The sequence below is a fragment of the Kogia breviceps genome, chromosome 4 (assembly GCF_026419965.1).
Source record: "Kogia breviceps isolate mKogBre1 chromosome 4, mKogBre1 haplotype 1, whole genome shotgun sequence".
NCBI lineage: Eukaryota > Metazoa > Chordata > Mammalia > Artiodactyla > Physeteridae > Kogia > Kogia breviceps.
In genome coordinates, this window is record NC_081313.1 from 64,302,492 (window position 1) to 64,328,207 (window position 25,716).

Below are 25,716 nucleotides of genomic sequence, written 5' to 3' on the forward strand. Positions count from 1 at the left end.
CTTTAACTTGCAGTGGCCTTAAGGAGTAGATGTGAAGCTTCACACTTCTGACCCCTGGTCCACATGCTGGCATTCCCAGGCACGAGGGCAACTCCTGGAACTCCTCTTACAAGGACCCTCCGGCCCTGGCCCAGCTGCAGTGTGGGTGGCAGAGGTAAGGAGGTCGGAGGGGTCTGCAAAGTCAGTGGGGCTGAAGGACCCCAGGCTCTGCACTGAGCCACAGCGCTGGCCTCCCAGTCTTGGGGAGGGGGGCCCAGAAGCAGCAGAAGCATTTTCCTGCTGCTTCTGGCAAGTGACCACCCTATTTAAAATATGAACAACTACCTCCAACACCTCCCCAGCACTCACATCCTTTACCCTGCTTTATTTTTCCATTAAACACTTACCTCCTAAATATTCTATTTATTTATCAATATTTTATTATGATGTTATCAGTATGCTTCTGTTCTTTGCTGAACCCACAGTGCCTAAAAGTGTCTAACACAAAGTAGGTTCTTAATAAATATTTATTGAATGAGTGAAAGAGCAATCAAATACATTTCCATTAAAAAAGGAAATGTAGGGCTTCCCTGGTGGCGCAGTGGTTAAGAATCCGCCTGCCAATGCAGGGTACACGGGTTTGATCCCTGGTCCGGGAAGATCCCACGTGCCTCAGAGCAGCTAAGCCCGTGCACCACAACTACTGAGCCCACGTACCACAATCACTGAAGCTTGTGCACCCTAGATCCTGTGCTCCACAACAAGAGAAGCCACCACAATGAGATGCCTGTGTACCGCAATGAAGAGTAGCGCCTGCTCGCTGCAACTAGAGAAATCCCATGCTCAGCAACAAAGACCCAACACAGCCAAAAATAAAATAAATAACAATTTTTTTTAAGTCTAGGGAATAAATTTCTAATGTAATGATTATGAACGTAGAGCTCAGTAAATGCTTTCCCTACAATATCACATTTTGCAGGTACTTTGTGAGTGTAGATAGAGCAATAGATACTAAATTGGTCAGCTAACTTGATATATGTTAAATGACACTAGGAAAGTAGTTCCTATTACTAAAATTGATTGGATTCCATTATGTTTTAATGTCTTCCTAATTTAAAGCTCTAAAGCATGTAATACATCTTGTCAGATGCTCCTGACATACAGATACCTGCTGTACATGGAACAACCCCATACTATTAATCAACTAGGCAACTTATCATTTCTGATTTTATAAAATTTTGTAAACTAGGGCTTCCCTGGTGGCGCAGTGGTTGAGAGTCCGCCTGCTGATGCAGGGGACACAGGTTCGTGCCCCGGTTCGGGAAAATCCCACATGCCGCGTAGCGGCTGAGCCCGTGAGCCATGGCTGCTGAGCCTGCGCTCCGCAACGGGAGAGGCCACAACAGTGAGAGGCCCGTGTACTGAAAAAAAAAAAAAAAAAAAAAAAAATTTGTAAACTTTCAAACAGAACATGTAGCCTAAAAATGTTTTGATTATTTTAACCTAACTTACACCATTTTACAGAACACACAATATTGCATGTGGGAAATTTTCCATTGCCTGTGCCCCTGGAAGGGAGCAAAGCCACAGGTGATCTAAAACAGAGTTTTAAAGCTCTTTTAATGTTAACCCAAATCACTGGTATTGGACTTGGGATGCATTTTGTTTTTTAACCTCTTCATAACTGCATTTTGCTTAGGCTGATATTAAATTATTTGTGGCCCAGAAGCTTGTCAAGTGTCAGAGCTAAGGGTGCTTGAAATTGAAAGTGGAAAATAAAATGACCGATAATTTAAAGTTTATCATTTAAAATATGCTTATCAACCCATCATCAGTAGTGTTCTCTATGAATTGTATACAGGAGGCTGCTGTCTCTTCAATGGATTTTGACCAGCCACCAAGATTTCCAGCAAAGTAAGGAAGGATGCTAGCAGAAATCTGGTTAAAGTAAGATACCTGTTTCAAAAAAACAAAGCAAAACAAAACAATATTTTAATTTCTTATTGACTTGGAGCTTTTTCAAGCAGGGATCTCAATCTTGTTGGTGTAGGGGAGGCTATGACCCTAATCTTTTGGGAATGGATCTGAAGGGATGACCTTAGTATACCCTGGTGGGTGTGGGTGGACACACATTGCAGAATTACAGTTAATTAGTAAATCCAGGTAAAAGGTTCCTCTGTATCCGTAGGAACAAATTAATCTGCAGATGTTTCATCAAACTTACGGTACATGAACTGCTGTCAATAGCACAGATGAGAAATCCGGCACTTATTATTTCACTCCTGATGTACTGTGGAGAAGGTGGGACTGATGGCAGAATAACTGACCTCACTGCCACCGTGTAAGTGTGACTGAAAGATAAAAGGACATTTTCAAAGTTCTTGAGAGAAACAAAGAATAGTTGTTAGAAAATAAATTCCTACAGTTAATGCAACTTGTTTATATAGTAGAAGTAAAACTACAGACATCCAGATCTTTTAGATGAGTGGTATACATAGGAAAACACTCTCTATGGATACATTCAAGTATAGCAAATAATAATAAGGGCCATAGGTGTTTTCTGCCTAAGAATTACATATACTTTGTATAACTCCGCAAAGCTGCAGTCAACCTCCAAACTGGTTTTTTTTGGGTGCCCTAATGGGTTGTAATTTCAGTGTCTTCTTTTTGTAATGAAAAAATAATCCCATTGTTTTAAAGAACCTTCAAACAATAGAGAACCCTATACATTAGAAAATAGAAGTCATCCTTCAGTCCACCATAAGCACAATACATACTTATCCTAGAGATGACCACGTTATATTGTGATCCTCCAGATCTTTTTATAAATATATAACATTTATGTAAGCAAATGGACGTATGTAGAATTTTACATAAATATAATCATTTTACAAATATTGGTCTGTAATTTGATTTTTCACCTAATGGTAAAACTTTGGAGGTGTTTCTGTATCAATGCCTCTGTGGCTACTTCATCCTTTGTAATGCTGGTATAGTACTCTGTAGTGTGGTTCTACCATAATTAATAAGATGGAGCTTCAGTTTATTTCTAATATCTTTTGCCATAGTAAATGATACTACACTGAACATCCATGTGCATTAATCCCACATGGGAGAGATTATTTCTAGAGGCCAGCTTTGACATCAGAAATAATGCTGGCTAGTTCCAGGGGTAGACCATAACTGCCCTGGCAGCTTCTACTTCTTGTCCCTTTGAACACCTGCTCTTGGGACCCTTCCCCTTAGAACCTAGACACTATTCTCTGAGAAGTCCAATGCCCATGGAGAAGCCATGAACAGACACTCTAATTGACAGCCAGCCATTTTGGGTGTCTAGCACAGTTGAGTCTTTGTAAATTCTGTAGTCTTTGTAAATAAATACCAATTCCTGGTATTTTATTTGGCTTTCACTGCATTTTTACAATAATGGAATATTTTGAAGGTTTGCTAAATACTCGTTTTACATCTGCATAGAGCAAAAGGAAAGGGAACTGCTTTACGAGTCTTACAGATGCTTTGCACATGGCTGGCACTTAATAGATAATTGTTTCTTTCTTTCTTTTTTTTTTTTTTTTTTCGGTACTCGGGCCTCTCACTGTTGTGGAGTACAGGCTCCGGACGCACAGGCTCAGCGGCCACGGCTCACGGGCCCAGCCGCTCCGCGGCATGTGGGATCTTCCTGGACCGGGGCACAAACTTGTGTCCCCTGCATCGGCAGGCGGGCTCTCAACCACTGTGCCACCAGGGAAGCCCTTTTTTTTTTTAATGATAACTAAAGCCTCATCTAGAAAAAATTCACATGAACATCATTCAAGACCAGAAATGCTTATTCCATTGACTTCCTTGTTTTCATATCAACTTTTTCTTTCTACTCTAAACTATAAGACATTGCTATAACACTTGAATTACATATACTCACCCATCTTTGAGAGGCCTTCTTCGTGAAACAAGTACTACCAAGTCTTTGGGCTTGTCATCATTCACCACAGGACAAGTGATATAATATATCTGATCATCTTCACTTACCCAGTCTATGACTTCACAGGACCTATGTAAACAGAACAGTGACAGAAAGTCTACATTTTTCTACCCGGTAGAATAAGGCATTCCTTTCTTTTGTTTGTTTGCATAACTTCATTATTGGTGTCTATATTCACCCTTCTGCTCACATAACCATCCCGCCAAAGCCAGCATCATTTCTTAAAGTCTGTTTTTAGAGTTGTTTGGCCAGAAGGAATAATTCTGCATGTGATGAAAAGAATGCTGGCCATCTGACTCTAAGGTCACTGCCGTCAATACTGCAGAGAAAGGCACTTTTCTTTTTTCCTCATAATTATTTTTCTCTAGGATCAAGTAATAATATTTTGAAGACTACTGAATTATATGGACAATCCAATGACTCTGAGGTAAAGGAATATGGTATTTTGGGAAAGAACACTAAGCTTGGAGTCAAGCAACTTGCCTTTGAGTCTCAGATTGCCACTTAGTAGCTATGTTATGTTAGGCAAGTTCATTTTTTTTAATCTATAAAATGTAGATAATAGCACCTATGGGGCTATTGTGAGGATCAAGTGAAAACACCTGGCACAGTACCTGAATCATGATAGATGCACCAAAAAAGTAAGTGGAATTAGAATTCATTCATTCAAGTTCAATTAGGCTAGAATGTCAGGTGATATAGAAAATAGTGGGAGAAACATTTGAAAAGAGCAGCAAGTTTAGGCATTATTCTTGCTAAAATCTTTGTACTTATAGAGTATCTACAAAGATCGCGGCAAGAAAATTGTCAAGTGTTTCCTCTTCTCCGAATGTTTATTATGGTAACATTAACCAAGATGTATCATTCTGGCATCTATGCAAATGTAACACATGAGCCCAGAGATGTTTCACTTTAGTGGTGTTAAATTGTCTACTACATGCTGTTAATCACAGTGAGATTTGGACATTTAAAAGATGAAACTCTACTTCGTCCAAATTAGGAAGTAAATGGTAATGCTGAATATAATAGGTATAATCTTACCAATCCTTTCCTTCAAGCAAGGTGTCCATGAGGCCTGAGCCCTGCAGCCCAGGAGCTTGGACTCCTTGGAGAAGGGGGTGTTACCCTGACAGTGCAGTTGACAAGATGCCCAGCTCTGCATTCCAGGAAAGGAGGGAGAGTGGAGAAGATTGGAGGGATGTGGGAAACAAGGAGTAACAGAAGAGATGTAGGCTGACAGGAGTGGGCCCTGATCAGACATGGAGAGCAGGAAGGAATGTACTCACACAGCTGCTTCTCCCAGCTTCTCACCAGGGAGTGCTGCTTCACAGAAAAAGAGGGGACTACCAAATAAAGATCAAGAGTGGGAAGTTGGAGGGACTATTTGATAATCCCTTCCTCAAGAGCAATGAGACTGTGTGTTAAAGTACAAGAGTATGGAATTCAGAGCCTGACAGACCTGGGTTCCAATTCAGGTTCCATTGCTTTACTGCCTGTGTATTGTTGGCAAGTCTTGGGATCTCTCTGTTGTTAAATAGGAATATCAACTTTGAAGGGTTATTGATCGGAGTACAATAGATGTGGGTAAAGCATGTCAACTCAATATAGATGAAAAATAGATGATTATAATAATTTTTGTGTCTCTCAGTAGCACCTGATGCAGTTTTCCATGCAGAGCGAGCTTTAGCAAATACTGTTGAATAAAACAATAGGTCATACACTGGGCAGTGGAGATAGACTGCAATGTAGAGGTCATCTTTTACATGATATCAGGGTTGAATAAGAAAATATTTAAAATTTATTCTTACATGTAATGGGGGTCCCACAAAGGTCGCTTGGTAAAGTCAGACAAGAGATGATAAGCCAAGTGTGCTGGTCTTTCCACATGCTTTTCAACACAAACAGATAAAATATTGTGCTCTTCCAGAGTGTATATTTTTATCTAAAAGAAAATAACAAGAAAAAAATTACAAAAGAAAAATAGGTGTTTTTACATTAAAAACCACAAGCATATATACGTAGTCATAGGCTGATTGCACTAGCTAAGGCATCTTGGCACCTGGATAATAATGAAGCCAAATGATGGCAAGTTCACTTTAAATACCTGGATGTCTAGAGCTCAGACCAGGATGCTATGCCCCTGTGTCATCTAAACAATATGTGACTTGAGGGTGGGTTATTATTGTGCAATAGTTTTTCTCATGAAAAACTAAGAACATAAGCCTTTCTTTCTTTATCTCTTTGTGGTATTTCCCTGCCTCTATCCGGGAACAGCAGAAATTATAACCAGACTGCTGGGCAAGTCAGTGCTTCATTTCCCCCTAAGACCTTGGAGCCAAGGCTGCAGCCTAACGTACTTTCTCAGGATGTCAGGCATGCCTTCACGTGGGCTGAAGGAGCCCAGGGAGTAAGTCAACGCCTCTAGAGCCAACTCAGCCTCTCAACAGGGACGCTGCATTCTTTCATTTGTGAATCACAAGAGCTCATCTTTCAAGGCGGCCAATTCCTGGGTTTCTAGTGCTTATTATTGCTTAGATAAGAGGAGGCTTGTCATGGGGATCCATTTGATGTATACTTAAACATCCATGTATCCCTTGTTACTCTGAACTTTCCTTCTACTGTGCTTTGGCCAGTAATCAGAGATACGTGTTCAGCTAAGAGCACATTTCTATCCTGCCCATTTTCTCCATCTTTTTCAGGGTTCTTAGAAGACAGTGTTGAAATTTGCCATCTTATAATCATTCCCATGGCAACAAGCTGTGAGAAGACAAACAAACATAGGGTTAAGACTTCACTGCAGGAATCAAGCAGATGGAAAAATCAGGCTGTGAGGGAGAAAACCTTTATTTAAACATAAATATCTTTAGGAAGAGAATGAAGAAATGAGAAACTGACTAAAAGCAGCTTAGAAAGGTAAGAAGTGACTATTTGCTTATGCTATTTTACCTCTCTAATTGACCTCAGTGCGAAGACTGTCTTTAAATTGAGCCTGCACAGGAGGATATGATGTAGGCTGTGGGCACTTATCAAAGAGAAAGAAAACCATGAATGCAGCTATAGTTGGTGGCTGAGACTCACCCCAGCATAGACATGCCTACCTTTGCCCCCCGTACAGCAGAAGTTGAAGCAGGTTCATTGGTGTAAATCCAGAGGGAAGTTACTTTATCAAAGCCTGGTGTCCATGTGGCTCTTAGCCAGCCTGTTGGGGCTCTGCAGTCTCAGAGGAGGCAAGGGCAGGGGGCCAGAGTGATCCCACCACCTCAGTCAGATTCTGGCCATGGGGCAACCATGGTCAACCTTCGTGGAACCAGGGTGGAGTGGGATGTACCACTGGACTGAGCACTTTTTAAGGGTTGAATTGTGTCCCCCCCTCCCCCAATTCATATATTAAAGTCCTAACCCCCAGTAGCTCAGAATGTGACCTTATTTGGAAATAGGGTCATTGCAGGTGTAATAAGTTAAGATGAGGTTATACTGCAGTAGAATGGGCCCCTAACCCAATATGACTGGTGTCCTTATAAAAAGGGGCAATGTGGACACGTAAACACACACACACAAGCACACACACTGGGAGAACCCCATATGAAGGTGAAGGCAGAGGTCAGGTGGTGCATCTACAATCCAAGGAATGCCAAAGATTGCCAGCAAAGCACTGGAAGTTAAGGGAAAGACCTGGAATAGATTCTCGCTCACTCCCTCAGAAGGAACCAACACTGGCCAACACCTTGATCTCAGACTTCCAGCTTCCAAAACTGCAAGGCACCCAGTTTGTGGTACTTTTATGGCAGCTCTAGGAAACTATCACAGCACTTTTCCAGGAAGCTGCTCCCTAGATTGCAGATACATGCTGCTACTTCCTATCCTGGAGCCAAAACAAACTTCATGCTAAGTAGCCATCATTAAATTCTGCCCCTATAAAACTCACTTGACTTATCCAGTGCCAAGTACAGTATTGGATGAGTGGATGATATTTTGATCCTTTCCCCAAAGTTAAAAGTAGCAGACAATCAGAGTTAATGACATTGATGCAGACAAAGCAGACAAGGAAAGGCAGCGGTTGATGTTGGTTCTCTTTAAACCGTACTATTTTAGGAAAGCCAACTTTGGCTTAGTGCAAAAATTCTCCAAGACCAACTCTCCAAGAAAACGAGTTCCCTTTCATGCTTGGAAGAATACAGATTAAATTCCATTTATCATCTCAAATGTTTTATCATTTGATGCCTGGAGAATTTTAGTCTATGAAATGAAGCTTATAGTAGGCTCAAAATCTGCTGGAGCTTGTTAACATTTTACTAATGATATATTTTTTCATTCTAAGAAGATTCTGTTTAATGGGTTTGGATCTTATACAAATAGCGCAAGAGGAAATAACTCAAAGTTTTAGAATTTTATACTATCTGTTGACAACTATGTTATTGAGACTATAGTGCAGAAAGGAGGACAAAACTGGTTTTTACAGAGTCATGGGGAGAGGGGTAGAGTCCTTGGAGATAGATTACCCCCTGGGCTAAGGGGAGGAGACATGATCAGGTGGAGTTCTGGGACCAGCCCCTCCCCAGCTTCAATGAGAATAGCTCTTCTTTGCTCTGTTTCCTGTGGGTTTTGTCCTGTGTGAAGGTTTTCACATGATCCTTGCCATGCTGGCTTCCAGTACACTCTCATCTACTCCCTAAATAAAAAGCTACTCCTGTCAGGCCAATCTCTTACCCATGCCAATTCCAACCAGGAAGGTTTGGCTCAAAGCTACTCACTGCCTAGAAAGCACCCTTTACCCCTCCTGCAATTTACCCTTACACTATCTTCAAGGAGGAAAGAATCAACTCCTCTCCAAAGTTGTCTCTAAACAACTGTCTTCCCTGACTTTGAATTGCCTAAGAGCTGACCTTTGCGGTTTAAATACTACAATCTCTCACTTGTTTATAAACTACCTTAAAAGTATCCTTCAGCTATGATATGTATATATGTGATACTTTCAAAATAGACTATAAGCTCCTTTAAGATGGGGGTTCATCTTTTGCTCCTTGTAATACTGGTATTAATTCCAACACTATACATTGAAAATGAAATATGGGTTAAAACAGTAAGTACTGCCCAATTTCGTTACAAATTCTAGAAATTTTAGAATTTTGCCATCTATCAACATTTATATCAAAATAAGTACAGATTTTTATAACCCAAAATAAGTATAATTCTTTTTTTATAAGTATAATTCTTAACAGACTTTTGTTTTAAGAATTTATTCAGCTAAAAGGTGACAGAAAAAAAATGTGAGCTGTATTTTTAAATTAAAAGCATATAATGGTGAAGGTGGTTAAAAAAACCACATAAAAGCCTTAAAAAGTGGGAGAGAAGAGGGGGATAACTCAGAAAGAAAAAATTAGATTTTTATTATAAATACAATCTAAAAAAAAGAGGAGGGCTTCAAATTCAACAGAGATAACATAAGAATGTTTAATTATACAGTGTTCTCTAATAAGTATCTGTATAAAACTTAAGAATTAATTATTGATGGCTCTCCTTAGACACTAGCAAATATACGTTTATTTGTTTAGATTGGTTTCTGGCACCAAACTCTTCTAAGAACTGAAATTTTAATGACTTCACTAAATATGTTCTCGTCCTTCATTCCAGACATGAGTTTTTCCTTTGCTATGCTGCTCATGAATGCTCGGATGCCAGCAATGATGCAAAAAACAGATTTCATATTAGTAAAAGAAAACAGTCTTGAAGCAGCTTTTATGAGGGATAAAGAGAAGCAAGTAACTTAGTTATGTTAAACCTGTATTTCTGCATCACTGAACCAAACATAGATGGAAACCTAACTGGATCCAAAGAAGGTAAGGAAGACCCTGAAAGGACTCAGAAGTGAGCACCAAGACATAATAAAAGCAAACAACCAAAGCCAAAATACACAGAGGAGGTCAAAGTCAGAGCTGAAAACAATAAATGAAGTATCTGAATTTGCTTTGATTTCAGGGTAAGTGACCATATAACTTATTATCCAAAGTGGAACACTTAGGCACTGTTAATAATTATGATGGGAAAACCAGAACTGTCCCAGGAAAACCAGAACATATGGTAATCATATTTTAGAGGCTACTGTTTCATTGATGATGAAAAACAGTACACACTGAAATGTGAGCCTAGACAAAATGTCAGCATTATTGAGCATCTCCTGAATGCTAGGCAGTGCTGTGTTCTGGGACTATAGTCATGAACAAAATGGTCCTTAAAAAGCTTATAATCTGTTTAATGTGGACATCAGCCTCAAAGGGTCTCCTGATATACCTTTGAAATTAGATAAAATTAAAATCCAAATGATATACACTAATTTAAATTTGATGACATGCAAAACATTGTAAAAGGTGCTGAGAAGAAAGATGTCAAGACAAGGCTTCTTTCTTAAGATGTTTATAATCTAGTTAGGGAAAAAGACCATGTGTAAAAAGTTAAATTACTATGTAAATCAAATACTAACTCAACGTAGCTGTGGGAGAAATGTCATGAGATAATGCATAATTAATTGACAAGTTAATCATAAAGAAGTAATTGTTAAAGGAGTTCCTAGAGGGATAAGTTCCTTCAGTCAGGGGTGATTGGCTTTATGGAAAAGCATTTGTCCTGGGTCATGAAGACCAGGTAGGACTGGGGTAGATAGAGAGGAGAAGGAGAGAGGTGGAACATGAGAACTAAGCTCAGAGGTAGGAATGTGTAGGGCGATTTGAAGGACCCTAGATCAGCCAGTGTGGAGGAGTAGAGACAGGGATGGAAAGATACTTGACTCAAAAAAATTTCCGCCAAAGATTTTTTTACCTTAAAAAAAATTGAAATACAGTTTATTTACAATATTATATTAGTTTCAGGTATATAACATAGTGATGTAATATTTTATAGCTTATACTCCTATTATATGAATATATATGTGACTATATATGAATCTATATAGATGTACATATCTATATTTATACATTAGATATATACCCAGTAGTAGAATTGCTGGATCATATGGTTGTTCTATTTTTAGTTTTTTGAGGTACCTCCATACTGTTTTCCAAGTGGCTGTACTAGTCTACATTCCCACAAACAGTGTACTAGGGTTCCCTTCTCTCCACTTCTTCACCAATATTTGTTATTTGTGGTCTTTTTGTTGATAGCCATTCTGACAGGTGTAAGGTGATAACTCATTGTGGTTTTGATTTGTATTTCTCTGATGATTAGGACTGTTGAGCATCATTTCACGTGCCTGTTAGCCCTCTGTATGTCTTTGGAAAAATATTTATTCAGGTCTTCTACCCATTTTTTAATCGGGTTATTTTTTTTTGACATTGAGTTGTATGAGCTGTTTATGAGCTGTATGAGCTGTTTATATGGCCCCTTATTGGTCACGTCGTTTGTAAATATTTTCTTCCATTCAGCAGGTTGTTTCTTCATTTTGTTGATGGTTTCCCTTGCTGTGCAAAAGCTTTTAAATTTAATTAGGTCCCATTTGGATTTTTTTTTTTTTTGCTTCTGTTTCCTTTGCCTTAGGAGACAGATCCAAAAAACTATTGCTATGATTTATATCAAAGAGTTTTTCATCTCTGTTTTCTTCTAGGAGTTTTATGGTTTCCAGTCTTAAGTCTTTAATCTGTTTTGAGTTTATTTTTGTATATGGTGTGAGAAACTGTTCTAATCTCATTCTTTTACATGTTTTTTTTTGCCTGGTTTTCCCAGCATCACTTATTGAAGAGAGTTTCCCAATTGTATATTCTTGCCCTCTTGTCATAAATTAATTGACCATAAGTATGTGGGTTTATTTGGGGGCTCTCTATTTTGTCTCATTGTTGTATGTGTCTGTTTTTGTGCTAGTACCATACTGTTTTTATTACTGTAGCTTTGTAATATACTCTGAAGCCAGGGAGTGTGATACCTCCAGCTTTGCTCTTTTTTTCTCAAGATTGATTTGGCTATTCGGGGTCTTCTGTGGTTCCATATACATTTTAGGATTATTCTAGTTCTGTGAAAAATGTCATGAGTATTTTGGTAGAGTTTGTATTAAATCTGTAGATTGCTTTGGTAGTATGGTCATTTTAACAATGTTAATTCTTCTGGTCCATGAACATGGAATATCTTTCCATTTCTTTCTGTCATTTTCAATTTCTTTCATCAGTGTTTTATAGTTTTCAGAGAATGTATTTTTCACCTGCTTGGTTAAGTTTATTCCTAGGTATTTTATTCTTTTTTATGTGACTTTAATGGATTGTTTTCTTGTTTTCTCTTTCTGATAGTTCATTATTAATGTACAGAAAAGCAACAGATTTCTGTATATTAGTCTTGTATCCTGCAACTTTTCCTGAATTCATTTATTAGTTCTAATAGTTTTTCTGTTGGAGACTTTATTCGGGTTTTCTTTATATAGTATCATGTTGTCTGAAAATAGTGACACTTTTACTACTTCCCCTCCAATTTGATGTCTTTTATTTCTTTTTCTTGTCTGATTGCTGTGGCTAGAACTTCCATACTATGTTAAATAGAAAGGGTATCTTATTCCTGATTTTAGAGGAAAAGCATTCAGCTTTTCACTATTGAGTATGATATTAACTGTGATTTTATCATATATGGTCTTTACTATATTGAGATATGTTCCCTCTTTGCCAATTTGGATGAGAGTTATTATCATGAATGGACGTTGAATTTTGTCAGATGCTTTTTCTGCATTTATTGAGATTATCATATAATTTTTATCCTTCCTTTTGTTAATGTGGTATATCACATTGACTGATTTGCAAATATTAAACCATTCTTGCATCCCTGGAATAAATCCCACTTGATCATGGTGTATGAACCTTTTTATGTATTGTTGGATTCAGCTTGCTAATATTTTGTTGAGGATTTTTGTATCTATATTGATCAGAAATATTGGCCTGTAATTTTCTTTTTTGTAGTGTCTTTGTCTGGGTTTCATATCAGGGTAATGGTGGCCTCATAGAATGAATTTGGGAGTGTTTCCTCCTGTTCAATTTTTTGGAATAGTTTAAGAATGCTAGGTATTATCTCTTCATTATATGTTTGGTAGAATTCCCCTGTGAAGCAGTCCAGCCCTGGACTTTTGTTTGCTAGAATTTTTTTGATTACTAATTCAATTTCACTGTTTTTTCAGAATGTCTATTTCTTCCTGATTCAGTCTTGGATGATTGTGTGTTTCTAGAAATTTATGCATTTATTCTAGGCTGTCCAATTTGTTGGCATGTAACTGTCCATGGTATTGTCTTATGATTTTTTTATGTCTTTGTGATATCTGTTATAATTTCTCCTCTTTAATTTCTTGTTTTTAAAAATATTTATTTATTTATTTGGTTGTACCTGGTCTTAGTTGTGGCACATGGGCTCCTTTGTTGTGGCATGCATGGGGGATCTAGTTCCCAGACCAGGGATCAAACCCAGGCCCCTTGCATTGGAAGCACAGAGTCTTATCCACTCCACCAGGGAAGTCCCTTCTTTTCTTTAATTTCTTTCTTATTTTGTTTATTTGGGTCCTCCCTCTTTTTTTCTTGATGAGCCTGGCTAAAGGCTTATCAATTTTGTTTATCTTTTCAAAAAACCAGCTCTTGGTTTCATTGATATTTTCTATTGTTTTTTTAGTCTGTATTTTATTTTCTTTATTATTATTTATTTATTTTCCTTCTTTATTATTTCCTTTCTGCTGACTTCAAGATTTGTTCTTCTTTTTCTAAATCCTTCAGATGGTAGGATAGGTTGTTTATTTGAGATTTTTCTTGAGGTAAGCTTGTATCACTATGAGCTACTCTTGTAGAACTGCTTTTGCTGCATCCCACAGATTTTGGAAGGTTGTGTTTACATTTTCATTTGTCTTGAGGTATTTTCTGATTTCCTCTTGGATTTCTTCATTGACCCTTGGTTTGTTAGTAACATGTTGTTTAGTCTCCACGTGTTTGTGTTTTTCCCTTTTCTCTTCCTGTAATTGATTTCTAGTTTCATGGTGTCATGGTCTGAAAAAAATGCTTGATATGATTTTTAGCCTCTTAAATTTGTTGAGACTTGTTTTGTGGGCTAGCATGTGCTCTATCCTGAAGAATGTTCCATGTGCACTTGAAAAGAATGGGTATTCTGCTGTTTTGGGCTGGAATGTCCTCTAGATTTCTATTAAGTACATGTGGTCCATTGTATCATTTAAGAGCACTGTTCCCTTATTGATTTTCTGTCTGGATGTTCTGTCCATTGATGTAAGTGTGGTGTTAAAGTCCCCTTCTATTATTGTTTTAATGTCTCTTTCTCCTTTTATGTCTGTTAGTATTTGCTTTATATATTTAGGTGCTTCAGTATTAGGTGCATATGTTAATGTGTGTAATATCCTCTTGTATTTATCCTTTTATCATTTAAAAAATTTTATTTTATATTGGAGTATAGTTGATTTACAATGTTGTGTTAGTTTCAGGTTTATAGCAAAATGATTCAGTTATACATACATATATATATATATATATATATATATATATTCTTTTTCAGATTCTTTTCCCATATAGGTTATTATGGAGTATTGAGTAGAGTTCCCTATGCTATACAGTAGGTCCTTATTAGCTATCTATTTTATATATAGTAGTGTGTATATGTCAATCCCAATCTCCCAATTTATCCCTCCCCTGCTTATCCCCTGATAACCATAAATTTGTTTTCTAAGTCTCTGAGTCTGTATCTGTTTGTAAATAAGTTCATTTGTATCATTTTTTATATATATAAGTGATATCATATGGTATTTGTCTTTCTCTTTCTGACTTACTTCACTCAGTATGACAATATCTAGGTCCATCCATGTTGCTGCAAATGGCATTATTTCATACTTTTTTTACAGCTGAGTAATATTCCATTGTATATAAGTACCACATTTTCTTTATCCATTCCTCTGTTGATGGACATTTAGGTTGCTTCCATGTCTTGGCTACTGTAAATAGTGCTGCAGCAAACGTTGGGGTGCATGTATCTTTTTGAAGTATGGTTTTTGCCAGATACCTGCCCAGGAGTGAGATTGCTGGGTTATATGGTAGCTCTATTTTTAGTTTTTTAAGGAACCTCTATACTGTTCTCCATACTGGCTGTACCAGTTTACATTCCCACCAACAGTGTAGTAGGGTTCCCTTTTGTCCACACCCTCTCCAGCATTTATTGTTTGTAGACTTTTTGATGATGGACATTCTCACTGGTGTGAGGTGATACCTCATTGTTTTTTGGATTTGCATTTCTCTAATAATTAGCAATGTTGAGAATCTTTTCATGTTATTTTTTGCCATTTGTATGTCTTTTCTAGAGAAATGTCTGTTTAGGTCTTCTACCCATTTTTTGATTGGGTTGTTTGGGTTTTTTTGATATTGAACTACATGAGCTGTTTGTATATTTTGTAGATTAATCCCTTGTCAGTCACATCATTTGCAAATGTTTTCTCTCATTCTGTGTATTTTCTTTTCATTTTGTTTATGGTTTCCTTTGCTGTGCAAAAGCTTTTACGTTTAATTAGGTCTCTTTTTTTTTTCTTTTTCTTTTCATTACTCTAGGAGGTAGATCCAAAAAGATATTGCTGCAATTTATGTCAAAGAGTGTTCTGCCTACGTTTTCCTCTAAGAGTTTTATAGTATCCGGTCTACATTTAGGTCTTTAATCCGTTTGAGTTTATTTTCGTGCATAGTGTTAGAGAATGTTCTAATTTCATTCTTTTACATGTAGCTGTCCAGTTTCCCAGCAACAGTTGTTGAAGAGACTGTCTCTTCTCCATTGTATTGGATTGGCCAAAAAGTTCGTCTGGATTTTTCTGTAACATCTTACAGAAAAACCTGAACGAACTTTTTGGCCAACCCAATATATTCTTGCCTCCTTTGTCATAGATTAATTGACCATAGGTGTGTGGGTTTATTTCTGGGCTTTGTATCCTGTTCCAATGATCTATATTTCTATTTTTGTGCCAGTATCATACTGTTTTGATTACTGTAGCTTTATAGTATAGTCTGAAGTCAGGGAGCGTGATTCCTCCAGCTCCATTTTTCTTTCTCAAGGTTGCTTTGGCTATTCAGGGTTTTTTGTGTTTCCATACAAATTTTAAGATTTTTTGTTCTAGTTATGTAAAAAATGCCGTTGGTAATTTGATAGGGATTGCATTGAATCTGTAGGCTGCCTTGGGTAGTATAGTCATTGGACAATGTTGATTCTTCCAATCCAAGAACATGGTATATCTTTCTATCTGTTTGTGTCATCTTCAATTTCTTTCATCAGTATATTATAGATTTCAGAGTACAGGTCTTTTGCCTCCTTAGGTAGGTTTATTCCTAGGCATTTTATTCCTTTTGATGTGATGATAAATGGGATTCTTTCCTTAATTTATCTTTCTGATCTTTTGTTGTTCGTGTATAGAAATGCAACAGATTTCTGTGTATTAATTTTCTATCCTGCAACTTTACTGAATTCATTGATGAGCTCTAGTAGCTTTCTGGTAGCATCTTTAAGATTTTCTATATATAGTATCATGTCTTCTGCAAAGAGTGACAGTTATACTTCTTTTCCAATTTGGATTCCTTTTATTTCTTTTTCTTCAACTGTCATGGCTAGGACTTCGAAAACTATGTTGAATAAAAGTGGCACGAGTGGACATCCTTGTCTTGAGAGGAAATGCTTTCAGCTTTTCACTGTTGAGTATGATGTTAGCTGTAGTTTTGTCATATATGGCCTTTAGTATGTTGAGGTAGGTTCCCTCTATGCCCACTTCCTGGAGAGTTTTTATCATAAATGAGTGTTGAATTTTGTCAAAAGCTTTTTCTGCATCTATTGATATGATCCTATGGTTTTTATTCTTCAATTTGTTGATGTGGTGTATCACACTGATTGATTTGTGGATATTGAAAAATCCTTACATCCCTGGGATAAATCCCACTTGATCCTTTTAATTTATTGTTGGATTTGGTTTGCTAGTGTTTTATTGAGAATTTTTGCATTTGCGTTCATCAGCAATATTGGCCTGTCATTTTCTTTTTTTGTGGAAAGAATGCTCTATAAATATCAGTTAAGTTCATCTGGTCTAATGTGTCATTTAAGCCTGTATTTCCTTATTGATTCTTTTGTCTGGATGATCTGTCCATTGATGAAAGTGGGGTGTTAAACTCCCTCACCATTATTGTGTTACTGTCAGTTTCTCCTTTTATGGCTGTTAGCATTTGCCATGTTGAGGTGCTCCTATGTTGGGTGCATATATATTTATAATTGTTGTATCTTCTTCTTGGATCGATCCCTTGATCATTATGTAGTGTTCTTCTTTGTATCTTGTAACAGTCTTTAGAGTATTGCTGTTCCAGCTTTCTTTTGATTTCCATTTGCATGGAATACCTTTTTCCATCCCCTCACTTTCATTCTGTATGTGTCCCTAGATCTGAAGTGGGTCTCTTATAGACAGCATATATACCAGTGTTGTTTTTGTATGCATTCAGCCAGTCTGTGTCTTTTGGTTTGAGCATTTAATCCATTTACATTTATGGTAGTTACCGATATGTATGTTCTTATTGCCATTTTGTTACTTGTTTTGGATTTGCTTTTGTAGGTCTTTTTTCTTCCTTTACTCTTTTGTTTTTTTCTCTGGTGATTTGAGGACTTATCTTCAGTGTTGTGTTTGGATTCTTTTTTCTTTTTTGTGTGTATATCTGTTGTAGGTTTTTGGTTTGCAGTTACTGTGAGGTTTTGATATAGCAGTCTCTATATATACAAAATTGTTTTAAGTTCATAGTCTCTTAATTTCAAATGCATTTCCAGTATCCTGCATTTGTACTGTCCTCTTCTCATGATTGCTCGTTTTGATATCATATTTGTGTGTGGATGATTTCCTACCTTTACTGTATGTTTGCCTTTGCTGGTGAGCTTTCCCATTTGTAATTTTCTAGTTGTGGCCTTTTCTTTTCTGTCTAGAGAAGTTCCTTTAGCTTTTGTTATACAGCTGGTTTGGTGGAGCTGAATTCTCTTACCTTTTGCTTGTCTGTAAAGCTTTTGATTTCTCTGTCGAATCTGAAGGAGAGCCTCGCAGGGTAGAGTATTCTTGGTTGTAGGTTTTTCCCTTTCATCACTTTAAATATATCGTGCCACTCCCTTCTGGCCTGCAGACTTTCTGCTGAAAAATCAACTGACAACCTTATGGGGATTTTCTTGTATGTGATTTGTTGCTTTTAATATTTTCTCTTTGCCTTTAATTTTTGTCAATTTGATTATATGTGTCTCAGCATGTTCCTCCTTGGGTTTATCCTGTATGGGACTCTCTGTGCTTCCTGGACTTGGGTGACTGTTTCCTTTTCCTTGTTAGAGAAGTTTTCAGCTATTATCTCTTCAAATATTTTCTCAGGCTCTTTCTCTCTCTCTTCTGCTTCTGGGATCCCTATAATGTGAATGTTGGTACATTTAATGTTGTCCCAGAAGTCTCTTAGACTGTCCTCCTTTCTTTTCATTTTTTATTCTTCATTCACAGCAGTGATTTCCACCATTCTATCTTCCAGCTCACTTATCCATTCTTCTGCCTTATTTATTCTACTATTGATTCCTTCTAGTGTATTTTTCATTTCAGTTATTATATTGTTCAAGTCTGTTTGTTCTTTATGTCTTCTAGCTCTTTGTTAAACATTTCTTATATCTTCTCAGTCTATGCCTCCATTCTTTTTCTGAGATCATGGGTCATCTTTACTATCATTACTCTGAATTCTTTTTCAGGTGGATTGCCTATCTCCACTCCACTTAATTGTTCTTCTTGAGTTTTTATCTTGTTCCTTTGTCTGGAACATATTCGTCTGCCATCTCATTTTGTTTAACTTTCTGTGTTTGCAGTCTCCGTTCCTTAGGTTTCAGGATTGTAGCTCCTCTTGCTTCTGGTTTCTGCCCCCTGGTGGGTGATGTTGCTAAGAGGTTTGTGCAGGCTTTCTGGTGGGAGGGACTGGTTCCTGCCCACTGGTGGGTGGAGCTGGATCTTGTCCCTCTGGTGGGCAGGGCCATGTCAAGGGGTGTGTTTAGAGGTGGCTGTGGGCTCAGGAAGACTTGGCAGCCTACAGGCTGTTGGATGGGGCTAGGTCTTGGTGTCAAAATGGAGTCCTCCAGGAGAACTCACGCCTATGAATATTTTCTGGTACCTCTGCCACCAGTGTCTTTGTCCCCACAGTAAGCCACCTCCTGCCTCCCCAGGAGACCCTCGAAGTCCAGCAGGTAGGTCTGGCCCAGGCCCCTATGAAGTCACTGCTTTTTCCCTATGTCCCGGTGCACATGAGACCTTGTGTGTGCCCTTCAAGAGTGGAGTTTCTGTTTCCCCCAGTCCTGTGGCATTCTTGCAGTCAAGCCCACTGGCCTTCAAAACTAAATGTTCTGGGGGCTCCTCCTTCCGATGCCAGACCCCCAGACTGGGAGCCTGACATGGGGCTCAGAACTCTCACTCCTGTGGCAGAACCTCTGCGATATAATTATTTTCCAGTTTGTGGGTTGCCTACCTGGTGAGCATGGAATTTGATTGCATTGCAAATGCACCCCTATTACCGTCTCATTGTGGCTACTTTGTCTTTGGATGTAGAATATCTTTTTTGGTAGGTTCCAATCTTTTTTGTCTATGGTTGTTCAGCAGTTGTTATTTTGGTGTTTTCATGAGAGGAGGTGAGCTCCAGTCCTTCTATTCCACAATCTTGTCTTCCTCCCCTTTATCATTATATAATGCCCTTCTTTGTCTTTTGTTATAGACTTTGTTTTAAAGTCTATTTTGTCTGATATGATTATTGCTACCCCTGCCTTCTTGCTGTTTCTGTTTGTATAAAATCTTTTTCCATTTTTGGTCTGTGTGTGTGTTTAGCTCTGAAGTCAGTCTCTTGTAGGCAACATATAATATAGAAGGGTCTTGTTTTTTATGTAGTCAACCACCCTGTGTCTTTTGATTGGAGCATTTAGCCCATTGACATTTAAAGTAATTATTGATATTATTGCCATCTTATTGCTTCTTTTCCAGTTTTTTTGGTAGTTCTTCTCTGTTTATTTCTTTTTGTTTGTTTGTTTCTTCCCTTGTGGTTTGATTATTTTCTTTAATAGTATGCTTGAATTAATTTCTTTTTGTTTTTTTGCATCTATTTAAGTTTCTAATTTGGGGTTACCATGGTGTTCATATATGTTGTCATGTAACTATCTGCTTCTTTCAAACTGATAGTCCTTTAAGTTCAAACACATTCTAAAAGATCTACATTGTTTTCTCTCCTCCCTCACATTTTATGTTTTTGATGTTTATCCCTTAACTGTTTATTGTAGTTATATTTTATTTTATTTATAGTTTTTGTTTTTTAATATTTATACTAGCTTATTTAAATGGTTGATCCACAGCCTTTACTAGTGGGGTTTTTCCTTTCCTATGACTTCTTACTTCTTGTTGTAGCCTTTTCTTTTCCACTTAGGGAAGACTCTTTAACATTTATTTTAGGGTTGGTTTAGTACTGATGAACTCCTTTATTTTTTGCTTGTCTGAGAAGTTCTTGATCTTTCCTTCAATTCTAGATGATAATCTTACTGGGTAGAATATCCTAGGTTGTAGGTTTTTCCCTTTCAGCACTTTAAATGTATTATGCCACTCCCTTCTTTCTTGTAAAGTTTCTGCAGAAAAATCAGCTGATGGCCTGTTGGGGAGTGGGGGGGTTCCTTGTATGTGTCTCTGTTTTTTCTCTTGCTGTCTTTAGAATTCTTTTTCTTTAACTTTTGCCATTTTAATTATGATATGTCTTGATGTGGGTCTCTGGGTTCATTGTGTCTGGGTCTCTCTGTGCTTCCTGTACTTGAATATCTGTTTCCTCTTTCAGGTTCAGGAAGTTTTCAATCATAACTTTTCCAAATACATTTTTGACCACTTTCTCTCTTCTCCTTCTGGGACCCCTATAAGGTGAATGTTAGTATGCTTGATGTTGTCCCAGAGGTCCCTTAAACTGGTTTTATTTTTAAAATTTTCTTTTTCTTTTTGCTGTTCTGATTGGGTGATTTCCATTATTCTATGTACCATGTTACTTATATGTTCTTTATTACCTAGTCTGCTTTTAAATCCTTCTAGTGTGTTTTTCATTTCCGTTATTGTATTCTTCAGCTCTGACTGGTTCTTTTTTTTTTTAATTGGAGTATAGTTGATTTACAATGTTGTGTTAGTTTCAGGTATACAGTAAAGTGATTCAGTTATATATATACATATATCCATTCTTTTTCAGATTCTTTTCCCATATAGGTTATTTCAGAATACTGAGTAGAGTTCCCTGTGCTATACAGTAGGTCCTTGTTGATTATCTCTTTTATATATAGTAGTGTGTATATGTTAATCCCTAACTCCTAATTTATCCCTGACTTGTTCTTTTTTGAATATTTTCTAGTTCCTTGTTAAAATTCTCACTGTGTTCATCTATTCTTTTCCCTAGTTCAGTTAGCATTTCTTATTACTAATGCTTTGAGCTCTTTATCTGGTAAATTATTTATCTCTGTTTCATTAGTTGTTTTGTCAGGTTTTTTTGTTCTTTCATTTAAAGCAAATTCCTCTGTTTTCTCATTTTGCTTAACTTTCTCTGTCTCTATGAAATTAGGTGAAACAGTTACTTATCCTAGTCTTGAAGGGTATCCTCGTGTGGGAACGTCCATATGCAGTCCATATCTGCCCAGTGGCTTTGGTGGGAGTGCTGGATCTGACGTGAGCATGAGTCACATCTTCCCCCAGGGTGTGCTGGCAGCTATCACCTTGGTGGGAGGGGGAGCTGGATATGGAGGGGCTAAAGGCAGAACTAGCTGTGAGCTAGGGCTTCTCCTATGATTAGTGGCCATTACTGCCCTACTGGGGGCAGTGAGGGGGTTCCAAGGTGCTGGCACAGAAGCCCTGAGGGTTGGGTCCAAGCTAGTTCTGTTCCATCTAAGTGTGCGCTCTCCCCTATTCCAGCAGTGGCACCATCACCACAGAGGGGAGAAGTGCTGGAGCAAGAAGGCCCAGAGTGGGTACCCGGTGTAGGCTGGGATATGTGCTAGGCAGTCTTGGCAAACCAGTCAGAGCTCCAGACTGCTCGTGATCCACCACCTTCACAAGCACCAGTAGTGGCCACCCTTGCTCTGTTCAGATGCAGTGCCTGGTCTGAGCTGGCTCCATTTCTGCCAGCTGTGCAACCTCCTCAGCAGTGGCAACCTTCACCCTAGTGGGGAGCTGTAGTGGAGCTAGAGGGGCTGGAGTGGATGCTTGGCATGGGCCATGGTGTGCACTGGAGTGGTTGCAGGGAACCAGCCAGAGCCCTGGGAAGTTTCAATCTGCTTCCTTTGCCTGGTTCCCGGGAGTAAGGAAGCATGTGTATGCTCTTTAAGAGCAGAGCCTAGGTTTCTTATAGCCCTCCTGTTAGTCTCACTGGTTTTTAAACAAGCTAAGAGGACTCCTTCTCCCAGTATCCGACCCCAGGGCTGAGGTGTCTTCTCCTAGGGATGCAGGTCCTGACCTGATTGCTACTCTTCCCCTCCTACCTGACTCCATGTGGATCTTTCTCTACAGCCTTGTTTGTTGTGTAAGAGTCTTTCTGCCACTCTCCAGTTTGTTTTCAGTGTGAATTGCTCCACATGTAGATGTATTTTTGATGTGTTTGGAGTGGGAGGTGAGCTCAGTGTCCTTGTACTCTGCCATCTTGATCTCCATTTTTTCCTTCTTAAGAGCAGCATTAGAAGTAGCAGAACAACCACTGCCATGACGACGTTCATTTGTGATGGGCAATGGGTTGTGTGTATACCTGGGTGCCTCCTACCTTTTCCACAGCACTGGTAACCTCCCAACCACTTTTCGCCGCCAGGCTTTCGAGAGCCTCCACGTTGCCATTACTCAAGGATACCTAAAACACAAATATTTGAAATGCTGTGAGTTCAGTGCAGATATGTGATCAAATATTTTCTGCTTAGAAAGTGGGCACTGTTAGAGCCAAAGTGATGATGTTGAGGTTAGAACTAACTTACAGGAACATAATTTCTGTCTCAAACTCTTAATGCAGAATTCAGACAGGTAATGTGAGTCATATATGCTTAGCAGATTAGTATCATTTTAATTAGCATCCTAAGCAAAGACAAGAACACCCTTCAGTATGACTTGTAATCAACGGGTAATAAGTAAACTTGGATTTCCCTTTACATTTTATGGTCAAAAACATTACAATGACTAACACTTTGCTATTGTGTTATAAAAATGCAAGCCAGTGGGCATGTCATTCAACACAAGCTATGATGAAACACCAGATCTCAAGGTCCTGTGTTGCTTGAATGCATTTGATGGCAGAGCATCCAGATTCTGTAACTCAGGAACTATACATATAATTCAAACAAGGCAATGAAGCAGCTGGCTGATAACTAGTTACTGATATTTTGGTTTTGTTTCATTTTGAGATGACTGGTTGCTATAATTCACCTTTTCATCTAACCTGTGTAGGCACAACGTGAGTCAGTTAAATGAGGGGATTTCCATTTTGGTAATGAAGTGATTTTACATGAAGAACTTCAGATCATAAAACTGTCACCTGGTTGCCAGTATCCCAGTGTATGCAAAGTGGAACCTCTCCTTTGTGGGAAATAATGTATTTTCTGGAAAAAAATTAAAATATTAAATAACAGTTTTCTTCCCTGTATTTAGCACACAGCAATAACTATGACAGTTTCTTGAACTGAAATCAGCAGTTTTAAAAAGCTGCCTTTACTGGTGGAACAATCAGAAAGAACAATTTTCATCACAGTAGTCTCCACACTCAAAAAACATCAGACCTTCTCTTTTTACATTATGTGGGAATAGAGACATAGAGAGGGCTCTTTGATATGTAATTTGTCAGATGAGAGAAGATTCCATAAAATCCTTACATCTAAGTCCCTTACCTGCCTAGGCGAATTCTCTTGCGTGCAAGAGCTCCACGATACCGTCTAAAATCATCCTTAAATAAAAAACAAAGTAAAATCAATAAATTTCTAGTATTTTAGTGCTACAATCCTTAAGTGTCTCTCTCCTAAGTCAGTTGAAAAGCCTAATTGGGACAAGGAGTCTCTACGTGAACTATCTTCAGGTCAGAGTTGGCAGTAAGGCAGCTTATTCCAAAAGACTTAATTCTGATGAGTGTAGAGCAGCATAGAGAACTGGGTGTAACGTGGGAGAAGAGAGTCAGAAATGAGACATGGAAGACAATATGCTTCCAACAGCAGCATGTGGCTGAGTAGATGTGAGGTCTTCAGGGACTTCACCATTTAAAGAAATGACTAGAGTGATTTGGAAAAAGAAGAAAAAGACCGTTTTACTTTGTGATGCAGAAAAGAAAGAAAACCAAAGGGGAATAGACATGGAGGTTGTTGCCAGTGCAGGGAAAGATTCTGGGTGGAGCTCTGTACCCACAGCTTCCCCAGAATAAGTGGTCTGATTAATGAACCACACATGCTAATAACTGACCTTTGACATCGGTTTGATTCTGGGAAATGTGATCAGTTCTTCCTTATCATTGATAGCATTATAAATGAGAAACGCACTGTTGATATGGCGGCCCCGGCCCACAGACCACTCCTGGCAGTCAAAGGCCTCCACGCGCACTCCCACTTCAACACTGCAGATGGGCGACAAGGGCAGTGGGCAGAGAACCTGAGCATGCCAGGCCTACTCTGCCCACTGCCCCACCACCTCCTCCAGGGAAGGAAGAGAATGAGGACCCTGGGTTGTTTCATTGTCATCTGCTAATCCATGCAACTTTTAACATCCATGTCACCAGGTCGATTGATCTGATGATGTACAAGCTCTCGGGAGTATTTCTGCTTTACTTTCCCACTTTCAAGTAGTAAAAAGGCCAGTGGAACTTTATATACCTTCATGAACATATGTTGGTAATGGGGGAGGGGGTGGTTAAATTGTGCCGAAGTCAAGTTTTCTCTCCTAAAGACAATAGTCCTGTAATTTAAAAGCATCAAACACTGAAACTGGATAGGAAACACAGATGTTCTTTTTTACATTTAAAAAGAAAAAAATACTAAATTAAATCTTTTCTTTGTGTATCAAGAATAATAAAAATAACTGGGAAGTGGTTTGGACTTCGTGGTGATAAATGATGGGTCCATTATGAAGTGGTTGACCACACAGTCACTGGGACTCTTTTGAGAGTGAAAGGAAGAATTAATAATTATGACAGGTGCAAACCAAGACCATCCTGGATCAAGTAGGACATACAGTCACACCTATTATGAGACAAAAACCAACTTATCATAACAGTGTAAGGAGGCCTGAAGTGGAACAAGAGTTAAAATGTGTGTCTCTGGATTTCGAAGATTAAGTGAAGTTTAAAAAAAATTAGAAGGAACTTGATTTTTTTTAAGTAGTCACTATACTTACCTCCAGATTGAAATAAAACAAAAAAATATTGCTTATGTGCAAGTGTGAATTCATTTATAACAGCCTAAGTGCACCAGACATGCTTTACCAGGTCTGAAATGTATTGTTGACAATGGCATTGAAGACAAGACGATCTCCAACTGTAGATGGTCCCCGGAACTTAAACATGTCCACGGACTTCAGAAGGGGATGCGCTCGACACAGGCGGCTGATGAAACAGAGGGAAGGAGAGAGAGAAGAAAGTGATCATTCTCCAAAATATTTTCAGGAAATGCTGCTTTGCTTAATGGATGCAATAGACCAGTGTTCAGGGTGCTTTCTAAATGAATATCTCTTTTAGGTCAAGAGGGAAATGAGTAACTGGATTGTGTGTGTTGAGAGT

General features: G+C 38.3%; 1 protein-coding gene across 1 annotated transcript in view; it reads right to left on the minus strand.

Annotated features, from left to right (window-relative positions):
* Nucleotides 1–1,785: 1,785 nt before the first annotated feature.
* ACOT12 (acyl-CoA thioesterase 12) overlaps nt 1,786–25,716 on the minus strand; it is a 55,310-nt gene continuing 31,379 nt past the window's right edge. The window contains exons 7-15 of the mRNA XM_059063313.2: nt 25,423–25,542; nt 24,408–24,558; nt 23,846–23,901; nt 23,497–23,560; nt 22,738–22,821; nt 5,767–5,900; nt 3,899–4,027; nt 2,204–2,330; nt 1,786–1,935 (exon numbers count right to left, since the gene is read on the minus strand). Coding sequence (XP_058919296.1) covers nt 1,786–1,935; nt 2,204–2,330; nt 3,899–4,027; nt 5,767–5,900; nt 22,738–22,821; nt 23,497–23,560; nt 23,846–23,901; nt 24,408–24,558; nt 25,423–25,542 — 1,015 coding nt within the window. The remainder of the gene's footprint in view (nt 1,936–2,203; nt 2,331–3,898; nt 4,028–5,766; nt 5,901–22,737; nt 22,822–23,496; nt 23,561–23,845; nt 23,902–24,407; nt 24,559–25,422; nt 25,543–25,716) is intronic.